This window comes from Typopeltis vanoorti, chromosome 7 (assembly GCF_054136105.1).
Source record: "Typopeltis vanoorti isolate ZY-2024b chromosome 7, IOZ_Tvanoo_1.0, whole genome shotgun sequence".
In the NCBI taxonomy this organism is placed as follows: domain Eukaryota; kingdom Metazoa; phylum Arthropoda; class Arachnida; order Uropygi; family Thelyphonidae; genus Typopeltis; species Typopeltis vanoorti.
In genome coordinates this window covers 132,407,258-132,431,125 of record NC_143555.1, presented here as the reverse complement: position 1 = coordinate 132,431,125, position 23,868 = coordinate 132,407,258, and the positions used below count along the sequence as shown (strand labels likewise).

The following is a 23,868-nucleotide window of genomic DNA, read 5'->3' as shown; positions in this document are numbered from 1 at the left end:
ATATGCACTGAAGATGAAGGAATTGCCATTAACATAAATGAAGAGCAGAAGGAATGTGACAATACTTTTTTAATCAATTCAGCAGTATGCACATACTTACCTCATGATACTGTTCTACTTTCTTTCCATAACAAAACTCATATTTCCACCATCCTGAACCCTATAAATAAAGACATCTTTAACACAATTTTAATAAAAATAGAGATAATTTTTGTTTCATTTTTTTTTTTAAATACACAATAATTCATGAAATGCATCGGAATTTGAGAGATCTATTATTATACTGCGGGCCTGATTGGCTGAGTGGTTAACGTATCCGCTCTCCAGCCAAAAGGCTGCAGGTTCGAAACCCGCTGCGGGCATGGATGTTTGTGATTGTCTGCAAAAATAGTGGTGATGGTCAGCTGTAGATGCCGCTGGTGTACATGATAAACGTAGTTACGGTTAGCGGAATGTTGGAGAAGGAGAGCAGGTGCCCTCCCTCGATGAGTCTTTGGACTCCCTGGAGGTGTTATGCAATAATAATAATATTCACAAATTGTCAAGGAGAGGTAATAAAGGACTCCATGCCAGAGGTCTCACTTAACTTATATGCATGGTTCACATTCATAACACACTCACAATGCACTGCCACTGAAAATCTACTCTTCACTTCCTTCTTCACCTTATTCTTATACAACTTACATCAGGGATGGACTCTTGTCCTACTCTATGTATAATCACTTCTATATTAATCCAGTCAAGTTCTTCAACTTTAGTCCTGATCACTATATACTTGCACAATGATCAAGACCGTGAGTCTAATATGCTCTTCATTTTTCACATAATGTCCCAGACAATTCTGGTATCAATCTGCTTAAAGAATATTTTTAATTAGATCATATAAGCTCTGTTTTGAGCTTTCTTAGTTGATACGAATTCTACTTCCACCACGGTTTGTGAAAATATGAAAATTGATTTGAGTTTTTGGCACTGCAATTGTGGCAGCTAGTATTATGTACTCTGGAATATGATTTGCTAAAAGACTGATAGAGTACATGCTGTTACAGAATCAAATTCTACTAAAGATCAGAATATGTTATAGTCAGCATGATCGATTTTCCATCATGATATCTGTGATGAAGTATGTGGTTGGCCATGTGAAAGAGTTGATATCACAGGAAAATGATTACGCCATATATGTTGCTCTCTACTTCCCAATTAGCTAATGAGAAAATAGACAAGAACAGAAGCCAATTGTTGAAAATGTTTGGGTAACATTCCATGCTTCTAAGGCATTCTGACTGAATCAATCCACCCCAACCTTGGTCTTCTTCTGGGTCTCTTTTTTTGCTAAGAAAAGTTGGACAAAAAATACAGAAAGAAAACAAGAAGTGGAAGAATGAAAAATGTCAGCACCATCAGTGAGTGGTCATTAACATCATGAGCCCCACATTGAATACTATTCCTACGAGGATGGTCTGAAAAGTTCTCGGCCTCAACCATACATGGCAATACTATTTGCAAGATTTTTTTTTTCTAAGTTGATGGCATATCTGTCATAAGCATCCATGTGAAATTGCAAGTCATTCTATCACAAGTAGTTTATTTTATATAGCTGCCTGAAACAAAAGTGTTGTCTGTATCCCTTGAAATAGATAAAATTGAGTATCATGCAGTTATAAAATTCTTTGTAAAAGCAATTCAATCGAAGTTTATAAAAGTTTATGAACTTTAAATGAATCTTTGAACACTCTTCTCCTTCGTTTTCGACAATTAAGAAATGGGCTGCCGAGTTTAAATGTGGCCATACCAGCCTTGAAGATGATCCACGTGAAGGATGTCCAATGTGGGCCTGGTTGGCTGAGTAGTTAGCGTACCCGCTCTCCAGCCAAAAGGCTGTGGGTTCGAATCCCGCTGTGGGCATGGATGTTTGTGATTGTCTGTGAAAATATTAGTGGTGGTGGGCATTAGATGGTGTTAGTGTAGATGATGAGGTTCGCTGTAGTGGAAATGGAGAGTTGTAGAGTAGGTGCCCTCCCTCGATGGGTCTTTAGAATCCCCGGAGGTGCCATATATAATAATAATAATAATAATAAAGTGTAACAACAACACCAAAAATCATTGATCAAGTGCACAATATCATATTGGATGACCGGCGAGTCAAAGTGCATGAAATTGCTGAGACTATAGGCATTTCAAAAGAACGTGTAGGATATATTTTGCATGAAGAATTGCAAATGAAAAAGCTTTGTGCAAGATGGGCACTGTGCTTGCCCACAGCAGATCAAAAGCTCACTTGCATGAAAATCTCTGAACAGTGCTTAGAGTGTCTTAACAAGAATAAAACTGATTTTGTGTGGTTGATTTATTACTATGAATAACACTTGGATTCACCATTACACACCAGAATCCAAACAGCAGTCAAAACCAGCCTGGTTGGCCAAGTGGTTAGCGTATCTGCTCTCCAGCCAAAAGGAGAGTTCGAATCCTGCAGTGGGAATGGATGTTTGTGATTGTCTGTGAAAATCTAGTGGTGGTGGTGAGTGGTAGATGGCACTGGTGTAGATGATGGTAGTTGAGGTTGGTGGAGACACTTGTAAAGTAGATGCCCTCCTGCAATGAGTCTTAGGACTCCCTGGAGGAGTCACGTAATAATAATAATAATAATAAAAAACAGTGGACAGAAGCCAGTTGTTCAGCACCAAAGAAGACAAAGTCGGTTCCATCAGCAGGAAAGGTCATGGCATCATTGTTTTGTGATGCTAAAGGCATTTTGTTTATTATCTTGAAAAGGGTAAAACAATAACCGGGGAATATTATTCCAATCTCTTAACCAGACTAGATGAAAAACTTCGTGAGAAAAGACCCGGTTTGCAGAAGAAAAAGTCATTTTTCATCAGGACAATGCACCTGCCCACAAAGGTGTTATGGCAATGCAAAAATTAAGGGATCTGAACTATGAATTGTTCGGACATCCACCCTATTTCTAATTTGGCTCCCTCTGATATCTATCTCTTCCCAAAACTAAAACTCTTCCTCGCTGGTCAGCATTTTTCTTCAAATCAAGAGGTGATTGCAGATGTAGAGGGGTATTTTGCAGATTTTACTGAGAACCACTACAGGTATGGGATAATGGCACTGGAGCATTGCTGGAATAAATGTATTAGTCTTTAGGGAGATTATGTTGAAAAATAAAAATAATTTTGAAATTATAAATTTGTTTTTTCATTGTTAGGCCGAAAACTTTTCAGACCACCCTCGTATACCTCTCCCTCAAAGCTGGATGAAGTTTCGATGTAAATAGTGTTAGCAGTTGCAAAGGTGTGTTTTGAGTAAAAGGGACACTGATGTTTTTGGAAGCTGAAAAGGTTATGGATGTATGTGTCAAGCAAAGAAAGCTGATTTTGTTTGGAAATTTCATTATTACATTTAATGGAAATGTGGTTATCTTGAATTACAGGTAAAGAAGCTAAGGATATGATGAGAAGAGAGTATTATATCTATAATGTGTGTGTGTTTTCCTGGAAACTTGAATTTTTCATTCTGCAAAATAGGACAAACAAGTGAGATGAAAAACTAAAGTTTCCAGGAAGGGAAGCTTGTAATTCCATATTGAACTAGCTCGCTCATCTTTAGATAAAAGAAAAACAAAGATTCTTTGTATCCTAGATTGGATTCCAACCAAACAGCATTACCGATACCTACTAAGCTAGAGAAATTTAACAGGGAAGTGAAGAAATATCTCTTAAGAAATAAAACATGACTGTTTTGATAGTAACTAAAGTAAACAAAATGTCCCAATCCCCGTAAAGAATGGCAAGATGACTGGAGCTTAAGAATGGTTGTGGAAGATACTTAAAGCACAGGCTTGGCAAATGAAGAGGAATGGGTGTACCATTACAGACAAAGCTATGATACAGGATTTGTGGTCAGTGAGAGAATGTTATTCATGTTTATGTAGAAGTTTTTTTTTCTTCCCCAAATATCCAAAAGAATTTTTTCATTAAGTAGCAAGCAAGAGAAAGAATGATTATGGAAGGATAACTTTATTTAATGCTGGTAACAGAAGTAGAAGAAATAACTGAATTATTAAGTGATCACTTTGCAAGGGTGTATCATCCAGATGGACACTTTGCAGTTGCTGATGTGAAACAAACCGAAGGTACTCAAATGTATTGAAAAATGTTAAATATGAACATAGTAGATGGACTGGACAGTATCTCAACTTGAGTATTTCAACTACGACAATGCACGATAGAACTGGCAGTGCCCTGAAGTTGTTGTTTAATCTGTCTCATTTCTGGCAAGGTACCACGGGAGTGGAATTAGAGTAAGATAGTTCCAGTACATAAAGAAGCTTCAAGACAGAAGTAGCAAATTACAGACATAAATCATATAATTAAATCCAATGGTGGACAGATAAGAATACTCTATGGCAAAGTATTCAAGAATACGGCATGGCTTTGTAAAGGGTAGGTCCTAGCTTAGTAATTTACTCACATTTTATAATAAAGTGACAGCAGAATTGGATAAAGGAAATGGCTACACTCTGATGCTGAAGGACTATGCAAATGCATTTGACAGAATACCACATGAAAAACTATTACATAAGTAGGAGCAATGGGAATGGATATGAGGCTGGTGGCATGGATTTTCTGATAGGCAGAAACCAGAGTAGTATATGGCGGAGTACTCTAATGCTCAGTACTAGGGCCACTGCTTTGTAATTTGTACATTAATGACATAGGGAAGATTTAAGGGAAGACATTCAGTTGTTTTCTGACTATGCAAAACTGGAGGTCAATAGTTCATAGAGGCAATCTAAACATCCTGTAACATAATTTAAATAAACTGGCAGTGTGGGCAAAGGACAATGGTTGTTAATTTAATGTTGCACTTTGGGATGAAAATATTAGAAACTTTGTATCATACTGATGATATTGAATTACACATAATGGATGAGGCTAGGGATCTGGGGATGATGTGGAGAGAGTTGGAATTCAGAGGACATCCTACACAAGTTGGAAAAATAGCTTAAAGTATTACTTGAATGTTAAATTGATAAGTAAAGATAGGGAGGTTATCATCCATTTTGTCCTATGCTGATTACTGTACACAGATTTGGTCACCAGAATTTCTTGGAGATTAAGATTCATAGATGAGTGGCCAAACTGGTGACAGGGCTGTGGAATGATCTCTATGAATAGCCCATCTTTATTTGTTAACCTCTCTCTCTATCTTTACTTGTTAGAATGTTTTCCAATATCTTTATTTGTTAACCTCTCTCTCTATCTTTACTTGTTAGAATGTTTTCCAATATCCAAGTAAGCCTCTCAGCTATTTTATCGACTTTGGCAATATGCCCTTTACACTTAAACTCTGTCCACCATTACTAAGTCCCTAGCACTCATCAATTTCCTGCAATCCAGTACTATCAATGATACTCAGTATGTAACCTTTTCAACCCAAAGTGCATAACCTTACATTTTACAACATTAAATTGATGATCATTATCCTTTGCCCACAATGCCAATTTATTTAAATCATTCTGCAGGATATCTACATCACCTTTATCAATTATTATCTGCCCCAGTTTTGCATCATAGTAAACAAATGAATATCCTCCCTTAAATCTTTTCCTATATCATTGATATACAAAGTAAAGAATAGTGGCCTTGGTACCACTAGTTACTCTCATTCTCCTAGATTCCACTCTGCCTATACTCCTGTCTGGTGTATCTGTCAGTCAGCCACTCTCCCTTAACAACCACTCTTGACATATTAATTAGTCTGCAATTTGCTACTTCTGTCTTCAAGCTACCTTTATGTGATGGAACTATATTACTCTCTTTACACTCTCTTGGAACTTTGTCAGAACTGAGACTTAGATTGAACAACTTCAAATACAATGTTTTTTTTAAACTTTTGATAGTTTAATTAATAATCAGTTATGCAATAATTATCCCAAATATATTAAACTTACAGTTGATCCACAAGGAGAAAAGAACTCAAGGAAGATTAGATGCTGTTATCTGCATTATAAATAGATGCTTCATCACAAATTTTATTCTGTTAATTTTATGATTAACCTAATCATAATATAATCAAACTTCAATTACACTTGATATCTTATTTCACTGAATGAGGTATATTAATTGTCTGATATGTATATTTTATTTATTATATTATATTATATTATATTATATTTATTTTATTATATTATATTTTAGAACGATAAGTCTTATAACTCACACAGCAAAAATTCTGGTGCAAATAATTTTAGAGAGAATTAGGAATAAAATAGAAAAAGAAATGAACGAGGAACAGTTTGGATTCAGAACCAACAGAGGAACTAGAGAAGCTATAACTTGTCTAAGAATTATTGGGGAGAAAACACTAAACCATGGTGGAAAGTTATTTTTGGGATTTCTAGATTATGAAAAGGCATTTGATACAGTGAAACATGAAAGGCTTTTTGACATTATAGAAAATATTGATACTGACTCTTATGACCTGGAAATTTTAAAGAGATTACATTGGTCACAAATAGCATCAGTATGTGTAAATGGAGAGGAAACAGGAGAATTCCTGGTGGAGAGAGGTTAGACAAGGATGCAAGTTATCACCGTTATTGTTTAACCTTTATAGTGAACAGATGCTTAAAGAGGCACTTGAGGATGTAGAAGGAATAAAAATAAATGGAAGAATCATTAATAACTTAAGATATGCGGATGATGTAGTGGTGATGACAGAAAGTGAAAATGGGTTACAACAAATTGTTCAAAGAATTGAAAACTCTTGTCAAGAGTATGGACTAAGAATTAACACAAAAAAGACCAAGATAATGGGTAGAAAAATAGGAGATAATGTAAAAAATAAGATGTGGAGGAAAGATTTTAGAAGAAGTTGAAAGATTTCAATATTTAGGTAGCTGAATCTCAGAGAAAGGAACTTCAGAGTTGGACATTAGAAATAGAATAGGCAAAGCTAAATCAGCATTTATGGAAATGAAGAGAATTTTAATAAACAAGTACACTAAAATAGGTGTTAGAATTGGAATAGTTAAAGCAACAGTTTGGAGTACTGCAAGTTATGGAAGTGAGTCATAGACACTCAAGAAAGAGAGATATGGAAAGAATTAATACATTGGAAATGTGGTGTTATAGAAAGATGGAAAAGATTAGCTATACAGAAAGAATATCAAATCAAGAAGTTTTAAGACGAGTTGGGATGGAAAGAACACTGCTAAAGAATATTATGCAAAGAAAGACCAGATTTGCAGGACATCTTCTGAGAGGTTCTTCGGGACACCTGACAAGAACTATATTACAAGGAAAAGTTAAGGGGAAGAGAAGACGTGGAAGACCAACTAGAGAGTGATTTAATGACATCGTGGAATGGACTGGTTTAAGAATGATGGAAGTGACAGACAGAGAGAAATGGAGAAGAGCTGCTCATCTGATGCAACCCTCTTGCTAGAGGATGCTACCGGACAACGATGATACGTATATGTACTCACACCTTGTAAACAGTAATCTCCACTCAGGAAATCCAAAATCAGTTTTGGATCATAAGGAGCTATGGTTGGATGTTCTCTTGGATGACTCTCACTTAATGATGGTGATGGTTCACTATCCACAGACCTTGTGTGTAACTTAAAAAAAAAAAAAATGCAATCAATTATTTTTTTCAAAAAAGTCAGCAAAGAAAATTGTTTACACTGTGAAAACATAATTCATTAATAATTTTCAGTACTTTCCTAGTGACAGTTAATTTATTTGAATTCTCTAAAACTATGGTTGCACAATTTGCCTATTACGAGTAGATTGCTTGAGCCCCAAAATTTTTGTTACTATATCATTTCAAATGAAGGAGAACTGGGTTATTTATGGGAGTTAGCAATTATAGTCCTGATGGTAATCACGCTCATGCAAACAAATGTGCTGTTATAATAGCTCCATTACTCTATAACAAAAGCATATAGTTTCCTAGTAGTGAACACCATGCTTAGCTAAGAGATGATCAAATTATTTATTCATTAATTTATTTTAAAACACAGTCCCTAACATCAGAAATCTCAAGATCTATAACATGACAGCCCCATGTGCAGGCATGATGCGAGAGAGAGAGAAGAAAGGAATCAATGTTTTTTTCATTGGAGGTGGCATTGTTAGAGAAAACAGTATGGAGATGATTGTTCCAAAGAACAGATCTGAGTGAGTCCAGAGCTGAATGGTATAGATATTGATCAGCAGTTGCCCATATTCAAAACATGATTAGAGGAAGTAGAAGCTATCTTTCTACAGTTATTTTCCCTCTTACTTGTCATAGAATGAAAGAACTTTAGAATTTCCTTTGGCCTGCTTGGCTACTTTCTGCCCATAATCATATTTTATTTTTCTTTCCATCCTGGTGACCTTTCAAGCCTGAGTTATGTGTGTGTTGATCACCTTTCTCCTTATATACCCTCCATAATATTGACTTTTCTTTTTGCAGTTCCTACTGAATATCTGATTTAGTCTCCTATGCACTGCTAACATCCTTCACTTGCAGATTCCTAGGCCATGGCACTACTTCATCAGTTGATCCTAATTACCTATCCTGTAGCTCCACATATTTCCCTTCTTAACCAAAAATTCTACATATTTCATAATCTCCCAAGTCAAGACTGAATGATCACTCTGCACAACTAGAGGCAATGTAGCTATCTTTGTTATGGACAGACCTGCTCCTATGACCAGATCCAACACTCTGAAACCCTGCACCCACTCCTCCACATACTGTTTTAAGTAGTTATCTCTTAGCAGGTGAATAAATTCCATTTCCTTCCTGCCATGTGACCTTTCCTCCTTCTGATCTATCTCTACTTGCAGTCCTTCATAATAATTACTCAAATGCTAATTTGCTGATGCATGCCATCATTCCTTGCGTTTCCTGTCTATAGCAACAAGCAACTGCATATTTTGTTCTATTGGTCCCTATTTCAAACCACATTGCCATTCATATCATTGTCTATCTGATCTACTCTTTTTGACTGCAGTTCATCAGCTACCATCAGCAGCAACACCCTCCCCCATTTTGTTCTTTTTATCCTCCCTCACAATACTATACCCCTCACATTCTATCACTGTAACTACTTCATCTGCTATCAGCCAAATATCACTTATGCCTATAACTTCTGGCAAGGTTGCACTAACCAGTGCTTAAAACTCCTTATTTCTAATAGTTCTGGCATTAGTAAAAAAATTTAATCAGGTAGCCAATACAAGGTATGCTACAGTGATTGGTACCTGATTAAATTTTTTGCTTGACTAGATTCCAAAAATTTTTTTTTTTGGTCATTCTCACACTCGCTAACTTCATGGGTAGCGATCCTGATGGCTTTAATCAGAGTGGATACAAGTGATTGTATATGTAGACTTTGCATTTCCACTGTCAGTGAACTAAGCTATCTCTAGACATATAAATCCAAATCCATTAAGTGAAGTCCATCAGCTAACAATTATATGTCTTTCCATCCATTAAATGCAGTCTCCACACTATTCCTTCTGCACAACCTGTACATTCATTCATTTGCAATCACTGCCCTCCTGCTCAGCTGGACTCTATTATACAATATTTTTTGCCTTTCAAGTCGGTAGTGCCAGCAAAAAAAATCAGTTCTTAGCCTTACATTTTTGCATCCTTACAGCTTCGCTAATATTTCTTCGCCAGGGAAACAAGATTTAGTCATGCTCTCCTTAAGTACTCCTTTGGAATCACCATAAAATTTTGTTTTCCTCCATACCCCCTTCCCTTCTCTTGCTTGGTTATATGTTCCTGCTTCTTACCTTACACCTCTTACTTTTTTATCTTCTCAGCTCTACCAACTGCCTGATATTTCTGCAATCACATGATCTTGTCTTGTAAAGGCTTCTTTCTTTTGTGAGGTTCTCTTCATTCTCCTGACCTTCCACCACTGCACTTTCAACAATATCAATGACATTAACATTTTCTGGACTTCTGTCAATATTTTCTACTACATTATTACATGTTTTATTATCTCTGTAGAATTGGCACTCACTATCAAAATATTTCCTACATATTCACTCACTAGTCTCAGTTTCCTTTCAAAAATCTTTCAACTTTTATTGCATTATGGCATATTTTACTCGTTTCATTTCAACTTTTGCAAGACAGTTCACCTCACACATATTGCATGCAACAAAATCTTGCACATTCAACTCTCCCAAATTTGAACAAATTGTTTACCTTTCAGCTCCTACTCAAAACAACCCATCTTTATAATGTATATAATAGCATATATAAGAATACACTGCAAACAAATGTTGTAATAAATCTTTTTCATGTGTTTTTCCTCATCTTGCTTATAACAAATGATCTCTCTTTCTTTAATATGTTTAGTCGTAGTAATTTTTCTTCAGATTTCCAACTTATATATCTTCCGCCTCAAGTAGTTTCTCTCTAATATATGAATTGTTTTACTTGTTCAATATTCTAACCTCAAATCACTATTTTATCTTAGTCTGTTCTTTAGATCCTACCACAATTATTTTAGTTTTTTTTTTTTATCATTTACATTCGATAATTATTTCACAAGGTGACAATACATTGGACAAGGGGAATGCATATACAGCAGCATACTTAGATTTTGCAAAAGCTTATGATAGATTGCAACATGACAAACTAGTAGTTAAATTGGAACAGGGGTGGGGGTTGGACAGTAAATTAGTGTGTTGGATTGGAGATTGGCTATCTGATAGGTATCAACAGGTTGTGTATGGAAGAGTGATCTCCCAGAAGAGGAAAGTCATATGTGGCATGCCCCAGGGATCTGGTTTGAGATCACTGTTGTTTAATTTGTATGTAAATGACATTAGAAAGGGATTAAATGGCGATATTCATTTGTGTGCAAGATGATGCAAAGTTCGGGAGAGTTATGAGAAGTAGAGCAGATGTTGTCGCATTGCAAGAAAACCTAGAGGCCATCCCTGGAAAATGTATAAGGTGAGTGTGAGCAAGGGGGTGAGGAGTAGATTTTTTACATGGAGAGTGGTAGGCAATTGAAATGCATTGCTTGAGAGTGTGGTGAGTGCAGGCAGAGTGAATGCATTTAAATCGAGGTATGATGAGCTGTGTATGTGAGAGTGGGCCTCCCATGATGAGTCTCTTGATTCTATGGAGGTCTGTTGATGATAATAATAATTATTTAGGCTATAATCAAATATGACATCATTCATCCTAAATAATATCTGTTTTAAATTCTATTCATTCTTGACTAATACAGCTATATTAACAGCAAAGAGTATATGTATTTGTACTCAAAATGTTACCTCTTCATTCATTCTTTTATTACTTTCATTACATTCTTATATACTGGTTAGAAAGCAAGGGTGATAATGTACAACTTCTTTACTTCTGAAGTTGCATAATTTCCTGGTATTAATATTTTTATTTTCTGGCCAGCATACAATCACTCCAGTTAATTTCAATTCATGTGCAAAAGCATTTTCCATTGTAAGTTATCGAATTATTTTCCAAATCTATGAAGGCAACGTATGTAGTTATTTACTTCTGTTCTTCGGTGTATTATTGTTCTTAAGAGTAGTATTGTTTCTCTAGCTCCTTTTCCATTCCGGAATCCTAACTGGTCATCATCTGAATAGCATTCGGTTTTTGATTTTTTTATATTTCACTACGTTTACCATAATCTTTGAAGCTGAGTAAGGTAAGCGTTCAATAAATTATTCCATATGTTGCATTCCCTTTGATGAGTACTGTTACCAGCAAACTAATAAAAAAGCATGTAATTATTTTGCTTCCTAAATTAACCTAATCACTTTAAATAAAGCTTCATGTGTTGCATCAGCTTTTTTAAAAGCTCAGTTGGTATCTTATCTGTTCATACAGTTTTCCAGTTAGGTAATTCATTAATAGATTTTTAATTTCTTCATCTAGCAACTCTGGTCCAAGTCTTTCTCACTATTATATTTTCTCCATTATATGTCTTCAAGAAATTCCTTTCATCTCCCCATAATTTTCCTTTTTTTCTCTTGTATGTCTGTTTTGGAATCACAGGTGAATGCAGCAATTGTTCGATAGGTCTTGTCAGCAAATCCTGTTTTAATTGATCAACTTCTTGACATGTTTTTCTATCCAAGACTGTAAGAAAGCAAAGGAAACCTTTTGCTTTTTTACAATCTTCCTTAATCTTATTCCTCGGTCTTCAATTCTTATATTCTGTAATTTTCTTTTCCTTGCTTTATACTGTTCTTCTATTGTATTTGATCTGATTTGTAATCCACAGATTCCACAGTTGTAATCTCAAATCCAAATACTTTGTCTTCCGATCTCTAACTATTCCACCTTCTCTTCCTTATTGTACATATTTTTTATGTTTGATTTCACATTTTTGAATAAGTGAGTGGTCACTATTTCAATTCCTGGGTAGCTGTAATATGGCCTTAGTTGGTTTCTGTAATCCTTCTTCATTAGTATGTAGTCAGTCTGGTATTGTTTCACATGTATAGCATCTTCATTTTGGTAGCATCTATCTCAAAATCTTTAAAGTTACATGTTGGGATACACTTCAGTTATGACAAGATCCACTTGGGTTGCTGTTAAGGTTATCATCAATATTCTACCAGTCAGATGTATTTTTTTACTTTTTTTCTCCAATATTTTCTTAGCAACAAATTCATACCACTATGTCCTCTCTTTCTCTCTCTCCTCTACTACAGATGATTTTACAGTTTCCACTCTAGCAAGTGCCACTTCCCTTCCATCTGATTTCACTAACTCATAGAATCCCTACATATTTTCTGCCTTTGCTTTTCAATACTTCTAATTTCCTTATTTTAACATTGTTCCCATATATCTGCACTGGTATTTCTTTAAATCTCATGTTACTTTCCCTTTATAGACAATTTTCTGTATTTTTTTTTCTTGTTTCTTTGTTAGAAACATTCAATATGTTGCCTACAGCTCTCCACATTCTTGTCCCATTAAAGGGATGTAAAGAACTCTAGAACATGGTTTGAAGTTCCTCCTTGTTTTCGTAACTGTAGTTTCACAACAGTTTAAGTCACTTGACATATTTTCAGATATGTTTAGAATTGCCAACATGGCGAGCCAGCTCTGTATCAGTACTAACTTTTAACAAGACTACTGCATTTTATTATTTTTCACCTGTTGGCATTTAACTAACAAGTGAAATGACCTTTACACTTAGGTGGACCTCTCAGGAGTGTATAAGCCTAACCTGTTTACCCATTCAGCACAGAGTCAATCCCCCACACCACTACACATGCACTCCATTATTGAGGGAGCTAAAAAGACTGGTGGGCGGAGAGGATTAACAACCTGGTAATAATGTTAGCATTACAAATTACAAGCTCATGCATGAAATTGTATTCACCGACAAAACTGAATTCTGTTGGCATTACAGCCTTGATGTAATATAGATGAAAGCAAAATATATAAATTTTTTATATATGTAATTAAAAAAAAATTTACAACTGTCTTTCAGAGAATTGAGTAGCCAGCATGTTATATTAGTACAAGAGTTTTTGAAAAGTTTGGTAAAAAAATAAGTTAAACACTTTTTGGAAAGAAGCATCTTTATTTCTCAACATAATCTCCATCAAGGTCTATACATTTGGTCCAGCGAGTTTCCAATTTTTTCAATGCATCAAAAGTATGATTTGTCAAATTGTGCAAAATAGTCATTGACAATCTTGATGACATCCTCGTTCGAAGAAAATTTTTTCCCACCAAGCCAAATTTTTAAGTTTGGGAACAAGAAGTCATACGGGGCCAAGTCCGGAGAATACGGTGGATGTGGAACCAATTCGAACTTCAATTCGTTCAATTTTGCCGTTGGAATGGTGCAATGTCTTGATGAAAGAGCACTTTTTTGTGCGGCGGCAATCTTGTCCAGTCGGCTTTTCTCAAGTTTCATGTCCTCTTGATTTGCTGTTCTTGATCAATCTTGAAATTAAGTGTTGTTATTATGGGTCAGTGGTGACTGATGGAGTTTCCCAAAATTTTCCATTGTGCCCTGATGCAATGCTATAATTACTAGCTGTGATGTCGATGGCAGATTCAGTTCCCATAGTTTTAGATAGATAAGTACTCTGTCCATTGTTAATTGTTGCGAGTTCCAAATCTGTAAAGAGGTCTTCCAATTGTTGACCTTTATAGTCTAAATCGGTGGAACCCCCACGTTGGGCTTTTTGCATTTAGGTCACCAAGTATGATGGCTGTGTCAGTTAGAGCTTCGCTTGGTTTTTTAATGATGTTGTTGTCAATATTTGCATTATCAGGGTAGTAGAAGATTGCAATTGAAATAGAAGTTTGGTAGATGTATTTCAACAGCTTGAGCTTCCGTTGAACTGTTATTATTTAAATACTGATTTAGAATGATTTCTTTGAATTTGATTTCTGGGGTCTTCAAAAGGATAGCAACCCCTCTACCAGCTCTTCTCTCTCTCTCTCTATCTTTCCAGTCTGGGCAGTGACCCTTCCCATAATGCATAGCATTATACATGTCCGCAAGGGGGATACTAAGGAAAATTATAAGAACTCAGTCCACCTTTGCCACGAGTTGCCCCAATCCTGAAGATACTTCAGGCACAAACTTTGTTTTCTTACACTTGGATAAAAGATTAAACTAAATATATATTTAGTTTAATCCTTTAAATCCAAATACTTTAAATACTCTAACCAAGTGGAAAAAACTTCCAACATCTTTCTCTAATCCAGAGTAATTTAATAATAAGGTGTGACACCTTTTTGCAACTGGCATATGGAAATACGACTTCTGCATTGCTTCAACCTTGGTATCACCTCTGGGACTGACTTCCACTGAAGAGACCTCAATAAAGGTCAAAACTGTTCTGAGTAGTGACCCTTCCCATAATGCATACCATTATACATGTCTGCAAGGAGATGTGCGTTGCATTATGGGATACCAAGGAAAGTGATGAGAACTCAGTCCATCTTTGCCACAAGTTGCCCCAGTCCTGAAGATACATCAGGTGCAAACTTTGTTTGCTTACACTTGGATAAAGGATTAAACTAAATATATAATTTTTGTAAAGTATGTATTTAAGTTCATCTGTTTTTCTCTGAGTACCAATTGATATTGAGTTGCAAAATGTTAATATGAGTCCTCGTAGCATCAGCAGCCCAGACTGCAGCCACAGACGTGTCAGCTGGATGGTACACTCCTGCAAAATACTTCCTCAGTAATTCAACTATTATATGGTTTTCTTCTGTTACTTCCATCATCAGCACTCTTTAAAGTCATCCTTCCATAGTCTTTCCACCTTTTACTAAAGGTTGCCACATAGCAAAAGATCTCTTTAGGATTTTCTTTGGCCTCATCAACTAGCTTTCTCTCATAATTATCTTTGGTTTTCATAAATTTAGTTTAATCCTTTATCCAAGTGTAAGCAAACAAAGTTTGCACCTGAAGTATCTTCAGGACTGAGGCAACTCATGGTAAAAGTGGACCAAGCTCTCATCACTACTTGTCTTAGTATCTCCCATAATGCAAAGTACATCTGCCTACAGAGATGTACAATGCTATGCATTAAGGGAAGGGCCCAGACACCTTTATTGAATGTTCAAGTACAGGTCAAACTCCAAAAACTCAGCATTGTTCCCCTCAGTAACAGGCCCACCCTGCCACTGAGAAGAACTCTCAGTGTTGGCTCTACCCCGTGGCAGGCTCACTCCACCACCGAGCAGAGCCGCTCATTTGCTCATATGAGGGGTAATAGCAACAGCCGTGCCTCAGTTAACTTCATAGGCCACAGTATTGCCATTCATTACCCCCCACCCCAGGACCTGGTTGACAGCAACAGCCGAGCCTCAGTTAAAACTTCATGGGCTACAGCTTTGCCATTCATCATCACCAAAGCTTCCAACTAGTTTCGACCTTTATTGAGGTCTCTCCAGTGGGAGCCAGACTCTGAGATTGAGGTCTTGTCAGTGGGAGCCACACCCAGAGGTGGTGATATTAAGGTGGAAGCAATGGAGAAGTCATTTACCTATATGAGTTGTCAAAAGGTGTCTCATTTTATTATTACTTTATTATTAAATTACTCTGGATTTAGAGAAAGATGTTGGAAGTTTTTCCCACTTGGTTAGACTATAATAAACTCAGTTTAATCCTTTATCCAAGTGTAAGCAAACAAAGTTTGCACCTGAAGTATTGAGATAAAGTTTGCACCTGAAGTATTGAGGTCTTCCTTTACCATGAGGGAACTCATGGTAAAGGAAGACCAAGCTCTGATCAATACTTGTCTTAGTATCTTCCATAATGCAAAGCACATCTCTTTGCGGACATGTATAAAGCTATGCATTAAGGGAAGGGCCACTACCCAGACCAGTTTCAACCTTTATTGAGGTCTCTTCAGTGGGAGCCAGACCCAGAGGTGGTGATACTAAGGCGGAAGCAATGGAGAAGTCACATTTACCTATACAAGTTGCCAAAAGGTGTCTCACCTCATTATTAAATTACTCTGGATTTAGAGAAAGATGTTGAAAGTTTTTTTTTTTTTCACTTGGTTGGTCTGGGTAGTGGCCCTTCCCTTAATGCATAGCATTATACATGTCCACAAGGAGATGTGCTTTGCATTATGGGAAATACTAAGACAAGTAGTGATGAGAGCTTGGTCCACCTTTACCACGAGTTGCCTCAGTCCTGAAGATACTTCAGGTGCAAACTTTGTTTGCTTACACTTGGATAAAGGATTAAACTGAATTTATTATAGTCTAACCAAGTGGAAAAAACTTCCAACATCTTTCTCTAAATCCAGAGTAATTTAATAATAAGGTGAGACACCTTTTGGCAACTCGCGTAGGTAAAAATGACTTCTCCATTACTTCCACCTTAGTATCACTACCTCTGGGTCTGGCTCTCACTGATGAGACCTCAATAAAGGTCAAAACCTGTCTGGGTAGTTGCCCTTCCCTTAATGCATAACATTATACATGTGCGCAAGGATATGTGATTTGCATTATGTGAGATACTAAGACAAGTAGTGATGAGAGCTTGGTCCACCTTGGTAGAGTTGCCTTAGTCCTGAAAATACTTCAGGTGCAAACTTTGTTTGCTTACACTTGGATAACGGATTAAACTATTTAAGTTAAGGGATATTATATCCCATATTGTTTCTTAGCTGAATAAGAAACTCAAAGAGTTTCATGCCGAATATAGAAACTATATAAAGTTCGGCGATTCCAAGCGTAAGCAAATACCTGGATAGTGCAGCAACTGACCCTTGAAGGTAGTGCAAGCTGAGGCAACTCGTGTAAAAGGTGGAGCAAGTTCCAATCACTATTCTTGATATTTACCCATAATGTGAACTTAACTCCTAGGAGCTGTATTATTGTTCAACATTATGAGAGAAGGTCACTACGTCAACCTTTTTTGAGGTCTCATCAGTGAGTAGGTAGACCATGTTAATACCAAATTTGTAGCGAACAGAACTTACATCCCTTTAATGAGAATTGCCAAGAGGTGTCCTATTAAAGTATTAATTATAATGAAGAGCCAAAGGCTTCAATTTGGCGACACGAAGTTATTTAAGTTAAGGGATATTATATCCCATATTGTTTCTTAGCCGAATAAGAGAAGGTCACTACGTCAACCTTTTTTTCTCATCAGTGAGTAGGTAGACCATGTTAATACCAAGTTTGTAGCGAACAGAACTTGCATCCCTTTAATGAGAATTGCCAAGAGGTGTCCTATTAAAGTATTAATTATAATGAAGAGCCAAAGGCTTCAATTCGGTGACATGAACTTATTTAAGTTAAGGGATATTATATCCCATATTGTTTCTTAGCCGAATAAGAAACTCAAAGAGTTTCATGCCGAATATAGAACTATATAAAGTTCAGCGATTCCAAGCGTAAGCAAATACCTGGATAGTGCAGCAACTGACCCTTGAAGGTAGTGCAAGCTGAGGCAACTCGTGTAAAAGGTGGAGCAAGCTCCAATCACTATTCTTGATGTTCAACATTATGAGAGAAGGTCACTACCCAGAATATAGTTTCTATATTCGGCATGAAACTCTGAGTTTCTTATTCGGCTAAGGATTAAACTATATTTATTATAGTCTAACCAAGTGAAAAAAACTTCCAATATCTTTGGTTTTCCTTTTCATACAAGGTCATTGTACCTTGTACTTCTCTGATAACTTTTTCATTATAATCCCTTTATAACTTTTTCATTGTAGGAACTCCTTATAACCATATAAGGAGTTCCTACAAAGTGTAGGCCTAATCTACACTAATAACCTCCCTCTGGATTATAGCAGCAACCCTGATTAATGAAGCTATTCACCCATCTAACTCCTACCTGATTTATCCTTCTGACTCTGGGCATACATTCTGATACGGCTTTCTTCAAACACCCCTTGACCATCTCCCATGCACCACCTACACTATCCCCTCCAAATTCTTATGGTATGGCAGTGCTGAAAGCTGACTCCTCAAGCTTGCATAATCACCTGCTTTGTAATCCCCACATATCCCTTCTTAAGAGAAAATCCTGCATGTCTGGAAATCTCCCAATTCAAGACTACACCATTACTTCCCCAAGCAGAGGAAGCATAGCTAGATAGGCTATAGTTAAGTTCTCTGATGCTAAAATTGGATCTGGTACTCTCAAACCTCATGTCCCTTCAATTACATGCTGCTTCAGGTAATTATCTCTGTGTATATTTATAGCCATTTCCTTCATTCCCTGTAACCATTCCACATCCCAATCTATGTCCCAATAGTTGAAATCTCCCATAATAATTACTCGACCAGAACTCATTGTGCTAATTTGCCAGTACATGTCATCTACATTCTCATTTATAACCTCCCCCTGGATTATAGCAGCAACCAATTATATATTTGATCCTGATGGCCTCTATCTCACACCAGTAGCCTCAAATGAACTGCTCTCTACATCCCTCTCCTCTTGATGTACTTCTATTCTATTCTTATTGGCTGCTTTCATTAGCAAAATCCCTCTTTCAATCCTGTTCCTTCTGTCCTCTCTGAAGGTACTATATCATACTTGGTCAACCAAGTCTCATTAATGCTTGAAACTTTTGGACAATTAGTTCAGTTGGGATTGGGGGGCTCTAGAAAAGAGGTGTCAACATAACTCCACCACTTTTAATGAAACCCTTTAAGTTGGAATGACTGCTACATGAAGGACCTTTATCAAAGTTTTTCAATGGAAAGGGAGTTAGCTAATTTTATACAGAGATGGCAGAGTTTTTACTCCCAGAAATTTTGGTTTTTCATCTTGCAATTGGACAACCCAATCAGGAGAACACGTGCAATATAAAAATACATACTTAGTATAGGGCTCAAGGTCCTGTAAGTACTGTAGATTTATGATGAAAAACTATAAATCTACAGTATTTACAGGGAATTAAGCTTTTGAAATATATCTTTCATCATATTAAATATTTTTAACAAGCTTATCCTGATATCTTTTATAATCACATTTCATCCTTATATCATTTCCTTTTAATAATGTAAAAAGGATTTTCAACCTAGTATAGTTTAAATCGAACATTCGGAAGCTTATTTCTTTTCTCTTTTGAATTTTAACAATCATGCTTATCTAGTGTGTGTCAAAAGCCATGCAACCACTTGCATGGGATCTATGAAAACATAGGCAGCTGTAGAAATATTTGTTGACTTATGCAGTAACATATTACAGTATGTAAAATATATTTTTTTGTTTTCAACCATCTTACATCAAAAATAGTGACAATAACACGTTGCCATCTTCAAAAGGAACTTACAAAAAAAGGCACGTGCATGTAGGCACTACAACATAGTAACTGAGAATGAACAGATGAAGCTATTGTTCTCCAAACAGTCCTGATGGTGCCCTCTAGCGGGCTAAGTAGGTGTTCTTGGTGGTTGGGGTGAAGGTCTGCTGATGTAAGCCTTCCAAATTTGGGGCAGTCGCATACAACCAAATTTGTTGAGGTTTGGAGAGTTTCTTAGGTCTGAGGCTGATTCTATAAATAGTCTTTCGAATTTGTATTTGCTGTGGTGTATTACTGTAGCTTTCTTCCACCATATTCTGTAGCGTGTATCCAGAGCATGGTCTGCAAGACCAGAATGGCTGTACTTGTGAAAACAGATGTAGTCCTCGTGTTCAGAAATTTTGATATTCGCTGTCCTGCCTGTTTGGCCAAAGTAAGACAGTTTACAGCTGCAAGGGACCTGGTATACACCAGGTAGGTCTAGGGGAAGTGGTTGGTCTTTAGTGGAGCAGATAAGGGATGCCAATTTTCTGTATGGCCTGTAACAGGAGGTCAGGTCATGTTTTTTTGTTTTTTTAAGAATTTGGTAATTTTTTCCAAGGTGCCTCGGATGTAGGGAATAATAATACAGCTGCAAGGCACCTGGTATACACCAGGTAGGTCTAGGGGAAGTGGTTGGTCTTTAGTGGAGCAGATAAGGGATGCCAATTTTCTGTATGGCCTGTAACAGGAGGTCAGGTCATGTTCTTTTGTTTTTTTTAAGAATTTGGTAATTTTTTCCAAGGTGCCTCGGATGTAGGGAATGGTGATGGATTTAGAGTAATCCTTGTTGTGGAGGGGGGGGGGCTGTGGTTTGTAGGTTTTAATAGTTTTTGGATTTTTTTGGGGGGGGGGATAGCCATTGGCTGAGAAAGTGTTGAGGATGTGATTTAGTTCAGTGTTTAGGGCCATGTCGTTAGAACAGATTAGTTTAGCCCTGTTGTATAGTGTTTTCACCACTCCATATTGTTGTAAGGGGGGGGGGGATTGTTGGTGAATGTACCTGCCTGTATGGGTGGGTTTTCTATAAACTGAGAAAACCAAGGTTCCATCAGGCTGGCAGATGACAAGTGAGTCTTGAAAGGAAGACTGTTGTTTTCCTCTTTTTCCAGGGTGAACTTGATTCTGGGGTGTTGGTTGTTTAAGTGTGTTAAGAAGGAGAGGAGTGTATCAGAGTCATGTGGCCAAATAGCGAACACATCATCAACGTAACGAAGCCATATGGTTGGTTGTTGTGGGACAGAGGCTAAGGCTTTTTCTTCAAAGGTCTCCAAAAAGAAATTGGCCAAGGGTGGGGAGAGTGGTGAACCCATGGCTGTCCCCTCTATTTGTTTGTAGAATTTTCCCTGCCAAACGAAATAGCCTAAGTTCATTATGAACTGAAATAGGGTTGAGATATCGGGAAAAAATTTAGTTTGGATTAGTTCTAAAGTTTCCTTGAGTGGGACATTTGTGAATAAGGAGGAGACATCAAAGCTGACCATTATGTCAGTATGTTGGAGTGTAAGGTTTTCTATGCTGGCTTTGAAGTGGGCTGAGTTTTTTTTATGTGTGATGGTGTGTTGCCAGTATAGTGTGTGAGCTCTTTGGCCAAACGTTTAGCTAATTTGTATGTGGGGGAATCATTGCCATCCACTATGGGACATAATGGCACATTTTCTTTATGTATTTTTGGGAATCCTTAAATATGGGGGGGGGGAGTTATAGAGTTAAATGGCTTTAATCTGTTGGTAACTTCTACAGGCCAAGAACTGACTTTCTTAAGGAGCCTGTGAAGGTTTCTGATCTGTGAGTTGGTGGGATCGTATTCGATAGGGAGGTAAGTAGCCCGATCTAATAGAAGAGAATTAAGCTTACCTGTGTAGTCCTTTTGGTTAAGTACTACAGTTGCATTTTCCTAATCTGCTTTGGTGATAACTAATTCTTTATTATTCATCATTTCCTGCAGAGCTTTATATTCCTCATTGGATATGTTGGTTTTTGGTGGTCTTGCTTTGGAGAGGACACAAGCTACATCCAGTCTTACACTGTTGCGATTTGATGTGGAAGGTGGCGGATTCCGCGTTCGATTTGGATCATAATATCATCACTAGGTATTTTTCAGGGAGCAATGGTGAAGTTGTGGCCACGTGAATGTGCGTTGAGTGCTTCAGGGTGACTGAAGAAAGGTTGATTACGGTGTTGGTAGGAAGTTTTGGATTGACAGTAGAGTTCTTTTTTAATTTTTTGAATATTTTCATATGTCGGCTTCGTATTTTTTCAAATTCTTTGTCTGCAGCAGTACATGAGACGTCATGTAAAATTGACCAAAGCTCGTGATTTAAAGTGCACGAAAGCTCTTCTTCGAAGGCACGAACAGCTTGTTAACGTCTGCTAAGAGAAACCGCATGGAGGTGATTTGTTCGTGAAGCAACGCGTAGCTGGCGTGGTTATATATACGGAGAGCTTTTTGTGAAACAAAACCGTGCTTGAATTTTACACAGTTCGGGATTACCTGATTATCCCGGCAGCGTTTCAGGAAAGTTAGATGATTTAATTGTCTAGACAACTTCAACTTCATTTACCGTATTGGCAGGCCTTCCCATGCGATCCAATCTCTGTGGATGATGTTAATTCTCATAGACAGGCTTATATGTTGGTTATGCATTACTAAATCACTTAAGGAATTGAACAACGTAGATACGTATATAAATTAAATTACACTTTAATAAATATTTCCGATATTTCGGCAACGTCATGTTGCCATCTTCAATAGGAACTTAAAAAAAAGGCACGTGCACGTAGGCACTAAAACATAGTAACTGAGAATGAAGAGATGAAGCTATTGTTCTCCTAAAAGTCCTGATGGTGCCTTCTAGCGGGCTAAGTAGGTGTTCTTGGCTGTTGAGCTGAAGGTCTGCTGATGTAAGCCTGCCAAATTTGGGGCAGTCGCATACAACCAAATTTGTTGAGGTTTGGAGGGTTTCTTAGGGCCGAGGCTGATTCCATAAATAGTCTTTCGAATTTGTATTTGCTATAGAGTATCAAATCGCCAACAGTGTAAGATTGGATGTAGCTTGTGTCCTCTCCAAAGCAAGACCACCAAAAACCAACATATCCAACAAGGAATATAAAGCTCTGTAAGAAATGAGGAATAATAAAGAATTAGTTATCACCAAAGCGGATAAGGGAAATGGAACTGTAGTTCTTAACCAAAAGGACTACACAGGTAAGCTTAATGCTCTTCTATTAGATCAGGCTACTTACCTCCCTATCGAATACAATCCCACCAACTCACAAATCAGAAAACTTCACAGGCTCCTTAAGAAAGTCACTTCTTGGCCTGTAGAAGTTACCAACAGATTAAAGCCGTTTAACTCTATACCCCCCACCCCGTATTTACGGACTTCCAAAAATACATAAAGAAAATGTGCCATTACTTCCCATTGTGGATGGCATTGATTCCCCCACATAAAAATTAGCTAAACATTTGGCCAAAGAGCTCACACACTATACTGGCAACACACCATCACACATAAAAAAACTCAGCCCACTTCGAAGCCAGCATAGAAAACTTTACACTCCAACATACTGACATAATGGTCAGCTTTGATGTCTCCTCCTTATTCACAAATGTCCCACTCAAGGAAACTTTAGAACTAATCCAAACTAAATTTTCTCCCGATATCTCAACCCTATTTCAGTTCACAATGAACTCAGGCTATTTCGTTTGGCAGGGAAAATCCTACAAACAAATAGAAGGGACAGCCATGGGTTCACCACTCTCCCCACCCTTGGCCAATTTCTTTATGGAGACCTTTGAAGAAAAAGCCTTAGCCTCTGCTCCACAAAAACCAACCATATGGCTTCGCTACGTTGATGATGTTCGTTATTTGGCCACATGACTCTGATACGCTCCTCTCCTTCTTAACACACTTAAACAACCAACACCCCAGAATCAAGTTCACCCTGGAAAAAGAGGAAAACAACAGTGTTCCTTTCAAGACTCACTTGTCATCTGCCAGCCTGATGGAACCTTGGTTTTCTCAGTTTATAGAAAACTCACCAATACAGGCAG

The 23,868-nt window shown here is 37.2% G+C and overlaps 1 protein-coding gene across 3 annotated transcripts in view; it reads right to left on the bottom strand.

Moving 5' to 3' along the window:
- LOC150105075 (endoplasmic reticulum lectin 1-like) overlaps window positions 1-23,868 on the bottom strand; it is a 218,277-nt gene that overhangs the window by 48,084 nt on the left and 146,325 nt on the right. For all 3 annotated transcript variants that reach the window (XM_090396132.1, XM_090396134.1, XM_090396133.1), the window contains exons 10-11: window positions 7,502-7,636; window positions 101-160 (exon numbers count right to left, since the gene is read on the bottom strand). In XM_090396132.1, coding sequence (XP_090252258.1) covers window positions 101-160; window positions 7,502-7,636 — 195 coding nt within the window. The remainder of the gene's footprint in view (window positions 1-100; window positions 161-7,501; window positions 7,637-23,868) is intronic.